General features: G+C 40.9%; 1 protein-coding gene across 1 annotated transcript in view; it reads left to right on the forward strand.

Annotated features, from left to right (window-relative positions):
• LYST (lysosomal trafficking regulator) overlaps nucleotides 1-6753 on the forward strand; it is a 125551-nt gene extending 118798 nt beyond the window's left edge. The window contains exons 49-51 of the mRNA XM_034766872.1: nucleotides 2014-2170; nucleotides 2417-2488; nucleotides 4533-6753. Of these exons, the coding sequence (XP_034622763.1) occupies nucleotides 2014-2170; nucleotides 2417-2488; nucleotides 4533-4671 (368 nt within the window). The 3' untranslated portion in view covers nucleotides 4672-6753. The remainder of the gene's footprint in view (nucleotides 1-2013; nucleotides 2171-2416; nucleotides 2489-4532) is intronic.
• The last annotated feature ends 5939 nt before the right edge of the window (nucleotides 6754-12692 follow it).

A 12692-nucleotide genomic window follows, 5' to 3' on the forward strand; every position in this document is an offset into this window, starting at 1 on the left:
TACAAATTTGCAGGTTGTAAGTGATTGACAGGACTGCATGTGTAATTTTTGATTTTTTTTAAAGATTTGAAAGTTTGAGTCCTGAGAAATTCAAATTCTATTAAGTTAATTACTTTCATGATAGCAGTGATTTGTTTTCCAAAATACTGTATCCTCCTAAGGCATTTTACTTGTACAAAGCAAAATTACATTTGCTAAAACTACAGACTTGTTGGAGTATTCAGATGTCCCTTAATATATGCACTATATTGAGGCACCACATATGCTATATTAACAAAGAGTTCATTACCTAGTGACTCAAAGCAAACAGGAGAAGCACGTGTGGTCTTGCTGTGACTGGAACCAGAAAAATTCTGTAGAGTAGTCTGTTTCTTTGTTTGGTGTTTTTAGGGAAAAAACCTCCAGAAGAAAGTGTAGGTATTTGTTGTTAATGTAGAATCCTAGGGAGTTTGGAACCCTGCAAGGAATTTTCCCAGAAAGTCCCTGACTCCGCAGCCAAATGGCACAAAACAGCTTTTTCTTAATTGTTCTTCTTCCTCACACATCCCCAATCATGTATTTGTATATTAGGTCAAATTTTCACATGGGCAGTTAGAAGTAGCTTAAGGTGCATGATGATTTGACACTTATTGTATACACGCACTACAGCACTATATTTGTTTCTGTAAGAGGAGGCACACTGAACAGCACTCACTACCTTTTAGTACTTTTTCTATCTTGTAGTGTAGTTAATGTTAGTTTGAGGCCGTCATTTGGACAACGCGCCTCGTGTGTGTGTGTGCGCGCGCGCATCTAATTTTCTCCCCCATCAAGGGAGGTAGGCGAGATAAATAGATTAATTTTATAATCCATATGGCACCAAGCAGTTTTTTGTCCCAACATTCACTTTATTTCTAATGTTTGGGTCCAGTCCTCTATACATAATGTCTTGGTTCTCAATGCCAAACTCGTACTGTGAAAGAGGCTTCTAATGTCTCTTCAGGAAGCTGCTTTCATTCTTCCTTCCTGTATTCCCATGTAGAGTGAGGTGGATCAAATACCATTCTAGCCCTTCAAAATCAGAGCTGTAAATAAAAATCTTGCAAGGTAGCACAAGTAGGTTATTATATTAAAGGATGATTGAAGGTTAGGACCTCTGGCAATTACAGAAACACAATACATGGTCTTAACATTCCAGGGGCAGGGCCAAGACTGAATCTGAGGCTTTGTCTACACTGCACTTTAGTTGTTAATACTTTTGTCATTCAGGGGTATGAAAAAAACACCCCAAATGACAAAAGTTTTAACAAAAAGCACCGTTGTGGACAGCACTTTGTTGGCGGGAGCCGCTCTCTCGTCGATGAAGCTACCACCCTTCGTTGGGGGTGTTTTTATTTTGTCTATGGGAGAGCTCTCTCCTCGTGATAAAGAGCAGCTACGCTGCATGCCTTACAATGGTGCGTCTGTAGTGTCACAGCTGCACTGTTGTCAGGTGTGCAGTGTAGACATAGCCTGAGATATTCGTCTCCTTTATCTCTACCACTCTCAGGCCTTGTCTTCACTAGGAAAAAATGGTGTGTTCTTACCTTGTGTTAGCTAACATAGGGCAATTAACGAGAGGTAAAATCCTAGTAAAGACAAGGCAGTTGTAGCGTGAACACATTAGCAGATCGAGGTAAACCTTGAGAGAGAGAGAGAGATTAGTGTTTACTGTGACCTGCTAACATGAAAACTAGCATTTTCAAAAAGTTATATTGGTGAGTAGAATGTTTATAGCTTCCTTACTGCTAAAGTGCTAGGGCTTATATTATAAATCATATTAATTTTGTGGGGGGTTGCCTATACAAAATATGGTAAATATGGTAAAAAGAAAAAATAACTATGGTACAGCATTTGTACAGCTTTCTGTTCTGAATCAGTTTTAATCTTTACTAAACTGATCTCTTGCTGATGTGGTCTTGAAAGCTAAATGACATAGGCTATTCAAATAGTCTAGATTATTTTGTAATATTTGTGGTTTACTTTGTATTACAGTTGGAGGGGGCAGTGATCTGAGACTTTGGACGGTAAATGGTGATCTTGTAGGACATGTTCACTGCAGGGAAATCATATGCTCTGTTGCTTTCTCTAACCAGCCGGAAGGAGTGTCCATCAATGTTATTGCAGGGGGATTAGAAAATGGGGTTGTAAGGTAAGAGCATACACTCTCCTCCTTAAGTTCTTAAAGTATTTTGCTGATAGACACTTATAAAATCAATGTTTGTTTTTGTTTTGAGACAGTATGCAGTTTTAAAATCATGCTAATGTTCTGCTTTTACAAAAAATTGAACTATCTGTTCAACTGTTCGCAGTTTCTAAAATTAAACTTATGTTTATCCCTAAATATTTAGGTTAAGTGGAATATGGAGAAAATAATTACTTTTTTTCTTTCTTTCAGGCTGTGGAGTACTTGGGACTTGAAACCTGTGCGGGAAATTACATTTCCTAAATCAAATAAACCTATTGTAAGGTAAAAAAAAATTTTGCTGCATAAAAAGAATTCAAGTTCCCTTTAAAAATAAATCTTGACTTATTTAAGACACTAACAAATGGGGGAAGTGGATGAACAAAACTATCTAAAAACAGGCACACAATCCTACTAGTTCCCCATGAAAGTAAAATGAGCACAAATACATTGCAACATGACAGTAATAACTATTCTCAGCTGCAAGCATGATGAGATAAACACAGACCGAAACTTGAAGGATTCCCCTGTGGACTGAACAATACTTGCGTATTTGTCTTTTAAAACAAAGTTCATATTTTCCCCCAGGATTTTCATATTAACTCCTAATTTGACAAGTTATCTTTTTACTTTTCAATTAAGCAGATTTGTAAATGGTTATAGTATGAGCTTCAGTAGTAAATGACTTGTGTGGCTTTATTTTGTTGCTGTGTGTTTCTGCCTCACCCTTCCCCCTGGCTGGCACAAAAAAGCCCAGATCCTGCAAACAGTTAAGCACCTGTGTAATTTTGCACACATGAAGAGGCTCATTGATCACTTATGTAAGAGCTATGCTCATGCTAAACTGTTTGCAGAATTGGGGCCCAAACTCCCACTAAAGCATGCTCTCAATGGGAATTTCCTTGCATGAAGGACTTGCAGGATCATGCCCTAAATTTCATAATTATTCAATAGTAACACAGTAACAAATTTTATTACAAGAATTTATATTTGTGCCCATTACTGAAGCAACATTTTAAAACATATTGTAGTGATCACTGTTAAAGCCAACACTTACCACTGTTACCACACCCTGGTAGTAGTGGTTTCTGAAACACTGACTTGCTCTTCTAAGCAGCAGAAATTCTTTTTTTAAATTGGGATACGGTATCCATTTATTTAGAAACTGTTTTTGGTTAATCCAGAGAATTACTTTTTAAATAGAGAGGAAAATGATTATTTTGACATTAGTTGTGTTAGAATTCTAATAGAGCACGAGAGGCATTGCTACCCACAATGAGTTCTTTAAATTGCAGTAAGTACAGCAAACTTGGGTTCTGCAGTACAAATGTGTAATTAGGGATTCTGAATGTGTGTGTGAATGGCTGGAGGTGAACTCCCATCTGACAGCTTTGCACAGATACATAATTCTCTTCACATTTGTAATGGGGTCTCAGGTTTAACTTGTGATCTCAGCATCAAGTTAATTTAGTCATTCTTAATTTAATGTGTACCAACCATCACCTCAGCAGCACCTCACAGTAATTAGAAACAAGAACTTGCGTACAAGTTTATGGTTTTTTAAGTCTCTTGAAATAAAACAATTATTCCTCTACCCCGATATAATGCGACCTGATATAACATGAATTCGGATATAATGCGGTAAAGCAGCGCTTCGGGGGGGGGGGGGCTGTGCACCCGGCAGATCAAAGCAAGTTCAATATAATGTGGTTTCACCTATAACACAGATTTTTGGCTCCCGAGGACAGCATTCTATTGGGGTAGAGGTGTAGTAGAAAGAACTGGTGGATTTACTTACTATGGTGGTAAAACCAGGAAATGCCTGCCTTTTAAAAAAAAAAAAAAAAAAAAAACACAACAAAACAAAAAACGTATCCCATGAAATTTGCCAGATTCTGGTTCTGGCCATCAATCTGAGAGCAGCTTTCAGGGGCATGAACCCTGCAGTGTGAATACCCTCTGCCAGACAGAGTGAGTTCCACCCAGGAAATGACCGCAGGAGCAGCACAGAAGATTGTACTTGAAGTGACAAAGATAAAAACACACAGACTGGGCATTAAGTTAAATTTATGTCAGTAAAGTTTGTAACTGACACCTTGAATTGCAGTTTGAACAGGCAGGTATTGCCCACGCCCACATATGCGCGCGCACACAGTACTAGACTTATGCATTCATAGGAACTTGCCTCACTGAAGGCAAGCTACTGATTTTTGTGTTGGTTGCAGTTATGCTGTACTTGTCTTTTTTTAAAGTATCTCCTCTAGTATTTTCAGTTAAATAGTATAATTTGCTAAATATGATATAAAAATTAGATTTTTATTGTTTTCAGCCTTACATTTTCCTGTGATGGTCATCACTTGTACACAGCAAATAGTGAAGGAACTGTTATAGCTTGGTGTCGCAAGGACCAGCAGCGCTTGAAACTACCCATGTTCTACTCATTCCTTAGCAGCTATGCAGCTGGCTGATGACTCTTCATGCTGCTAAATCACCATATCTCGTGAAGCACTTTAAATCCAGAGTAGATCATAGAACCTCTGTTGTTTAATTGGATTTTGAAATGTATTGAACTTCTTTAAAACAAGTGAGTTGATGAAAGCATACATCAATCCTGAGGCTATTGTAAAATGTGTATATGCATGCCCCAAACTTTAAACCATATCAAGGTTACAAGGAAGTTCTGGTTTTATATATTCTGATACAAGGAACGTGGCACACAAATGCTCTAACCAACAAGCTGAAATGCTTCAGTGTAAAATGTAATAGTATTTTTTTAAATAATTTCTTGAACACAAGTATTCCAAATCTTGAATCACTAGTGGTGACTTTTTTCCCTTTTATTCTGTGTGTTGTAAAGTACCAATAGCATTAAAATTTCTTAAATATTTATAAGAAGATTATCAATGTGTGTATCTGATCAGTCAGTACAGTCTAATTGGCTCTAGCATTAGTACCCCAAAAATTTAAACATGGAGGATTCAAAACTGCTTTTTGAAGAAGCAAATAACTCAGTAGGTGCTTTGTGCACCAACCATTTTATGGTGTGTCATAATGCTAAAAATTGAACTTCTGTTATTCCCTGATATTCCATAGTTTTTTGCTAATTGTCTTCTCAGCTCTAATAGGACAATATTCCTGTAACAGACAGAAACCAATGTGTCTGTGTTTTAATAACAACCAGACACCTCATGGCATCATGAAGCAATAGTTAAACAAGGTTTTTCATCTAATTGTAAATTGCACAAATGCATAACACTAGTTAGTTATTATGAATCTAAGTGGCAGAATATATTTAGCATACATTTCAGAGTTCAAAAATACAAAGAAAACAGTGCAGATATCATCTGCTCCCATTTAGTGCCATGTGAGAGTTAAATACATGTAAAATGTTTGAATAAGACCATAACTGCTTGACTAATCAGTGTTCATCATATATGTCAGATCGTTCGAAAAGTTTACACACACAGAGTGCAAATATGATACTTATTCCTAGGTGCTAATCTTTGAAAAAGGAACATGCATTCAGGTCAGGGGTTAATACTTCACAACCTCTCAATTGAATTTGAAGGTGAATTTTTTTATGGCATCCTCCACACAGGACTGACGCGCTCAATAACTTAAATATTCGGAAAGCCAATATCAGCTGAGCATAATTACATATTCCTCCACTAGGGGAAAAAAGTTACAACCCAAGAATGCCACAGAAACCCATTAAGTAGTTAAAACCTATTTTTTCCTTTAAGTCACTTACACATTCCACTTCTACCATATAGATTTGAATGGCTATATTTTTACTCATTGCATGTATTTATCCTCCTGCAAAACACTGTACTTAAGATCTATAATTTGGCACCTGGTGATAAAGACAAAATATGTATAGATACCTGCAAATCATAATATACGTACAATCTGTGCATTTGTTGTGAAAATTCCAAGTGTACATCTTTTAATGTCTAGATTTTCAAAAAACTTGATAAAGTACAAGGATCTTCCCACAGTTCATATTCCAAAAATAGATCTTTTGGACCAGTGAAGAATAAGCAAATGGCTGCATACTGTATGAATTTAACTTTTTTAAATGCATATATTGCAGGTACATTTTACAAGCTGGCTTTAATCATGTTTTTCATACTCCAAATACAAACGGAGAAGCTTTTTGGTTCATGTTGAAGTGATATGCTTCATTTAAAACTTTTTTGTTTTGGAGGCTTTTACTTGCTCCCCAATTTAAATATGGGATGTTGCTCATGGAGTCTTATTTTTTAAAAAGCAGCATTCCATTTGTTATAAATCTCAGATATGCAAAATAGCTGTTCTTGTAAAAAGTGCAATATTATATTTTTATGTAAAACACAAATGAACTTTTGGGGCAGGGAATATTTATTCAGCTTGATAACATGTTTTGGAAATATTAAAACATCTCATGATAGTATATGTGCATGTCAGGCTGAAAATTCCTGTAAATAATCACATGTTGCACTGTCTTTGTATACACTGCCACCTGTGGTGTTGGGTAATAAATCATTAATTTGATACAAATACAGATAAAAGGCTGTTTATGCAATGCCTATAGCAGTTTTTTGGGTTCGGTTTATCAACTCATTTTCCAGTTAGCATTCCATTGTTCACTTCTTCAGTGCCATTTGCGGCTGTTCCTGTACCTTAACCTACTCTCTTTAAAAAGTAAAATGAACAAATTGCATTCACAACAGAACCAGTTACAGGGTTAAATTCTGCCCCCTCTTACATGTAGGCAACCCCACACTAAAGGCAATACGGTTACCTGGATGTGAATGAGGGCAGAATTTGGTCCATTATTTGTTTTGTAACCACTTTCCCTCCAATTGCTACTAATCTGATCACTTGCTGTTTTGTCTAATTTAGATTGTAAACTCCAAGGGAGATATATTTTTCTGTATAGCTATGCCCATGTATGAACACTGCTGTGTAGACAATCTGCAACATGAAAATACTTTTCTATATGAGCCACTTTTTTCAACCTACTTTAATTCAGTTGTTCTTGGTTCTCATATGTACCAGCTCTCATTTTCCCAGGTTATGTCCTTTCTTTATTTTCACAGTAAAATCCATAGCACTTTCAACTGGAAATAAAATGAACTGAGCTGTTTTCATGCCATTACTTAAGCACCTACAGATATTAAATATGTCCAATCATTTTTTGACTTGCGTAACAACAGGTGATTCAACTATTGCTGGTAAGGGCAGAGGCTTCAACTGAATTGCAGTCCTGCAAACAAATCCATACATGCAGAACCTTGCTCCCATGTGGAATCCCATTGTAGTTAGACTCCTCCATTACAGAGCAAGGGTTGGCAGATGTAGATCTGGTTATAGGATGTGAATCCTTTCCTTAAATTAAGACTTTCATTTACGATCAAACTTTTATGGGTGCATAGTAAGGACATAATGACACTGGCCCAGATCCTGAGGCCCTTAATCAATTTTTTACTCAGCTAAAATCCCACTCAAGTTGACTAATATTTTGCCTGAGTGAGGATCTGAGGATTTGGCTCAGTACTATCCCCCCACTGGACCACCACTGAATGGCCACCCACTTGCTCTGATATGGGAACTGCTGGGAAACAGTCTGGAGAAGAGCACTGGGTCCCTTCTTAGCCATCAGCAGCAAGAAGACTATTCTTCCCCTTCTAACTTCTTAGCTCTACCAGAGAAGAGTTCCTTCATAGTACCTGTGGTAGATTTGTAGATAGTCTATTTGTGAAGGGTTCTTTTAAAATGGACAGAAAGACCATGAGATTTACTACTTACACTACGTAATTCTCCAAACAGACAAGCTTATCTTCCTGTTAAGGATTTATGATGGTAGAGTCCAATAGGCAGTTCTTACACTAAGTAGTTTAACCTGAGGATAGCTAATGTAATGCCAATTTTTTTAAAGGTTCCAGGGCCAATCCTGGCAATTGCATGCTGGTAAGTCTGACTTCAGTACCAGACAAATTGGTTGAAAAACTATCGTAAAAAACAGAGTTATTAGACACAGATGAACACGATATGTTGAAGAGTACACGGTTTTTGTAAAGGGAAGTCATGCCTCACCAATCTATTAGAATTATTTGAGGGTGTCAACAAGCATGTGGACAAGAGTAATCTAATTGATATAATGTACTTGAATTTTTAGGACGCTTTGACAAGGTCCCTTACCACAGGCTCTTAAGTAAAGTAAGCAGTCATGGGATAAGAGAGAAGGTCCTCTCACAGATCAGTAAGTGGTTAAACGCTAGAAATAAATGGTCAGTTTTCACCAAGGAAATTGGTAAATACCAGTGTCCCTGAAGGAGCTGTACTGAGACCTGTGCTGTTCACCCCCTTTTCCAGATCATTTATGAATATGTTGAACAGCAAAATTTCCAGATGATAGAAAATTACTCAAGATAGCTATATCTAAAGCTGACTACAAAGACTTACAAATGGATCTTTCAAAAATGGGTCAGTAGGCAACAAAACAGCAGATGAACTTCAAAGTTGGTAAGTGCAAAGTAATACATGTTGGAAACATAATCCCAGCTACACATAGAAAATGATGGGGTCTAAATTAGCTGTTACCACTCAAGAAAGAGTGGTAGAAAGACTTCAAGATTGAAGTCATTGTGGATACTTCTCCAAGAACATCTGCTCAATGTGCAGTAGCAGTCAAAAAAGCTAATGTTAAGAACAGTTAAGAAAGGGATAAATAAGACAGAAAATATAATGCTCCTATATAAATCCAGTATACAGTTCTGGTTGCCCTATCTCAAACAAGATATATTAGCATTGGAAAAGGTGCGAAGAAGGGTGACAAAAATGATTAGAAGTATGGAACAGCTTTCATGTGAGGAGAAATTTAAAAGACTGGGACTTGGGACTGTTCAGTTTAGAAAAGAGATGACTGAGAGGAGATGTGATATAAGTCTATAAAATCACAAATGGTGTGGAGAAAGTGAAGAGGAAAGTTTTATTGACCCCTTTATATAACACAAGAACCAGGGTCACCCAATTAAATTAAGAGGCAGCAGGTTTAAAACCCACTTCAGGAAGTACTGCTTCCTCTGGCGCAGGTTGACTATACACCGTGTGATGTTGTGAAGGCCAGAAGTGTAACTGTGTTCAAAAATTAGTTAGCTAAGTTCACAGAAGATGTTAGCAAAAATGATCAGGGACACAACCCCATGCTCTGGGTGTCCTTAAACTTCAGATTGCCAGAAGCTGGGATTGGAGGACAGGATGGATCACTCAATAATTGCCCTGTTCTGTTTATTCCCTCTGACCACTGGTCTGAGCCAGTATAGCTGTTCTTACGCTCTTAATTAGAGCTGCTACTACAGTGAATTCAAAATGCAATGTACACATTACAATTCTGTTAGAAGAGATGGTGTGTAGTTTGGTGGACAGGATCATAGGCATAGTTTTTTGGTCTTTGTCCATGTGAAAGGAGGTGACCCTACTTTCAGAGAGTCATTCTTTTTTCAATAAATAAGGCTGGACTGATACTTGGCATAAATACTTTTGCCTGGAGAAAGACTCTGAAAGTAGTTCATTTCTGAACTACAACATTTTTAAAATATGGTAGTTTCAAGCTTTGTCATTTTTATAATTTAAAAACAGATTTGTTATTGACTGTTCCCTAATGAGGATGAATTGCTCTGCTAGTTAAAAATAATTATACCAAAGATAGTGGTATTTTAGTGGTTTGTACAGGTCAAGACAAACCCTCAAGTAGAAAATAAATTGTCATGTGTTTCCATGCTGTAATATAGTGCTACAGAAGCAAGGAGCCAAAATAAGGTTTACAAGATGCTTTATTACTTGAAAATGCCTATAGGACCATAAGTTATGCTCCAGTATGTTGTCATTTCTAGGGTTACCATAAATCTGTATTTCCCGGATATGTCTGGCTTTTTAGTTGTTAATTGCCATCTGGGAGGATTTTTTAAATATATAAAAACGTCCGGCAAATACGGACATATGATAACCCTACTCACTGCTCCCTCTCCTCTTGAGGTGTCAGCTCGCTCAGCCTGCAGATTGCAACCCCCCCGTGCTGCTGCAACCCTGCGCCCCATGGCTAGGAGCGGTGGCGTCTCTGCAGCCAGCTGCTGGTGCGGGGGACCCACGGCTGCTTCCTCCTCCGAGCATCCCCCGGCCATGTAAGGAGCCCCCCCCCCAGCGGTCCATGCAGTCGGGGCTTCCTCCCCCGGTGGAGCCGCTGCCCGGGGCCAGGTCCCGGCGTAGGGGAAAGTTTCTCAGCGCGTGGCAGCGGCAACCAGGAGCCCGAGCTCCCCCACCCGGTAAGGGCCCGTGCTGCAGCACCTCCCGCAGCCTGAGCTGCCGCAGCCTCGTCGGGTCCAGCTGGGAGCAGGGTGGAGGCTCCCCTGAGGGAGGTGAAGGGTGGGGGACTCCGAGGTTGGGGGGATTCTGAGGGTGTGGGGCTCCGAGGTGGAGGGCTGTGGAGGGGGTGGGCTATGGGAGGAGCTGGGGAAATGAAGGGTAGGGGTTATGGAGGGAGGTGAAGGACTGAGGTGGGGGTGCTGTGGAAGGTGGGGGGGCGCTATGGAAGGTGGGGGACTCTGAAGCGGGGGTTGTGGAGAGTGGGGGAGCTGCGGAGGGCAGGCTCTCAGGAGAGGGGACACTGAGGCAGGAGAAGGTTGAGGATGGGTCTGTGGAGAGCAGGTGGCTCGGGGGTGAGGCCTGGGGGGTCCAGCGGGCGGGTGGAAGGCGGCTCTGGGGTGAGGCCTGGGGGGGTCGGGCGAGCAGGAGGAAGCGGCTCTGAGATGAGGCCTGGGGGTTCCGGCGGGCAGGGGGGAGGCGGCTCTGAGGTGAGGCCTGGGGGCATCGGGCGGGCGGGAGGCGCCTCTGGGGTAGGTTATCATACGTCCGGCTTTTCCCGAACATGTCCGGCTTTTTGGTCCTCAAATCCCTGTCCGGGAGGAATTTCCAAAAAGCTGGGCATGTCCAGGAAAATAGGGAGGTATGGTAAGGGGACCGCCTCCTCCCCAGGCTCCAACTTTCCCGGCTCCTGCCACTCTCCACCGCAGCGGGGGCCGAAGCAATTTCCCCAGTGCAGCAGCAGCCGGGGGGCGGGAGGGAGGAGGGGGAATGCGGGGTGCTCAGGGGAGGGGGGTAGTTGGGGTGGGACCGGGGGCGGAGTTGGGGCAGGGCCACGTGGAGTGTCCTCTTTCTGCAGTAAGTATTTAAGTATTACTACTTAGGGAACTGTCTTTTTTCACTAAAGTTTTAATGGTCTCTTAAATGTCACTGACCTCTGTGCTTCATTCGCAATGTTAAATTATCTACTAGTTCAATGCTAATCCATCCCTTTTCCTCAAAACTCAATTCCCCTGTTATGGCATTTCATCTTGGGCAAGATTTCCCTAATAGCTCTGTTTCCTAAGAGCCATTAATGTTCACCCTAGTGTCTATTTTTGACAAGGGGATTGGGAATGGAGGGTGTGAGGGGATGGACTAAACCCAGAGGCTCCCTGCTGGAGGCCTCTGGGTCCTGTCACACTCCTCCCAGGTAAGGAGCAGTAGTGAGGTCCCCCAAGCAGGCTAGAGTGGTTGCAGGGGAAGCTGCAGGACAGAGCCACAGTTAGTTGCTGCTTGCAGCTAGAGAAGAAAGGACTGCATGCCTGGCTGAGGGAACTGCAGCATAACTGACAGCTAAATGGGGGCAGGGACTGGGGGAACAAGAGGTTCCTGGCTGGCTGCTAGGACTGAGCCAAAGCCAGTTTGCTAGCAGGGACTGGGGGAGTAATGAAGTAGCTCCTGGCTGGCTGCAGGGACTAAGTAGGGACTGAGCCTGGGGAGGGCTGCAGGGAGATAGTGTCTCCAGGGAGGAAGCTCTGGGGACATGGCCCCATACCGGGGATAGACTGGTTTAAAGACCATGGACACACCCAACCACAGGGGCTGCTCAAGAGAGGTGGATGCCCACCCCCTTAGAGGGTGACCTTCAAGGCAAGAACAGCAGAGGAAGAAGAGAGAAGCTGTGTGGGTGGACTGGTAAAATATAATGTTTATAGTGGGGCTTGATATGTGTGTCAGAAACCAGTAACTTTTGAGTCATTGGTTCAAACCCAGGTCAGTGATCAGAGGCTGTTTTAAAATAACCCATGTTGTGTGTAACTAGTAATCTCAGTCCAGTTACAAAGGCATGAGTGTTTACATCGCAAACGCTACTTAGGAAGGTGCATCTGAATTATGAGTTACTGCTGCATTTGCTGGGTGAGGGTGAAGCTGCCAGGAGAGAATTGTAAAAGCACTGGAAATCAAACAAACTGAAGTGTTTGCAACATTTTTCAGTTCCCCTAGTAATGTGTGTATAAAACTAAAGTTTACTTACAACACTTGGGAAAAAAATATAGTCAAAATGGTTGGGTTTGGCTGAAAATACAGCCTCACAGTTTCTGGACTCCCTGAAACCAAGATTTCCTATTAGCACATTTTTTTGTTGTTGTGTTTTGTTTTTTTT

This window comes from Trachemys scripta, chromosome 3 (genome assembly GCF_013100865.1).
Source record: "Trachemys scripta elegans isolate TJP31775 chromosome 3, CAS_Tse_1.0, whole genome shotgun sequence".
Lineage (NCBI taxonomy): Eukaryota > Metazoa > Chordata > Testudines > Emydidae > Trachemys > Trachemys scripta.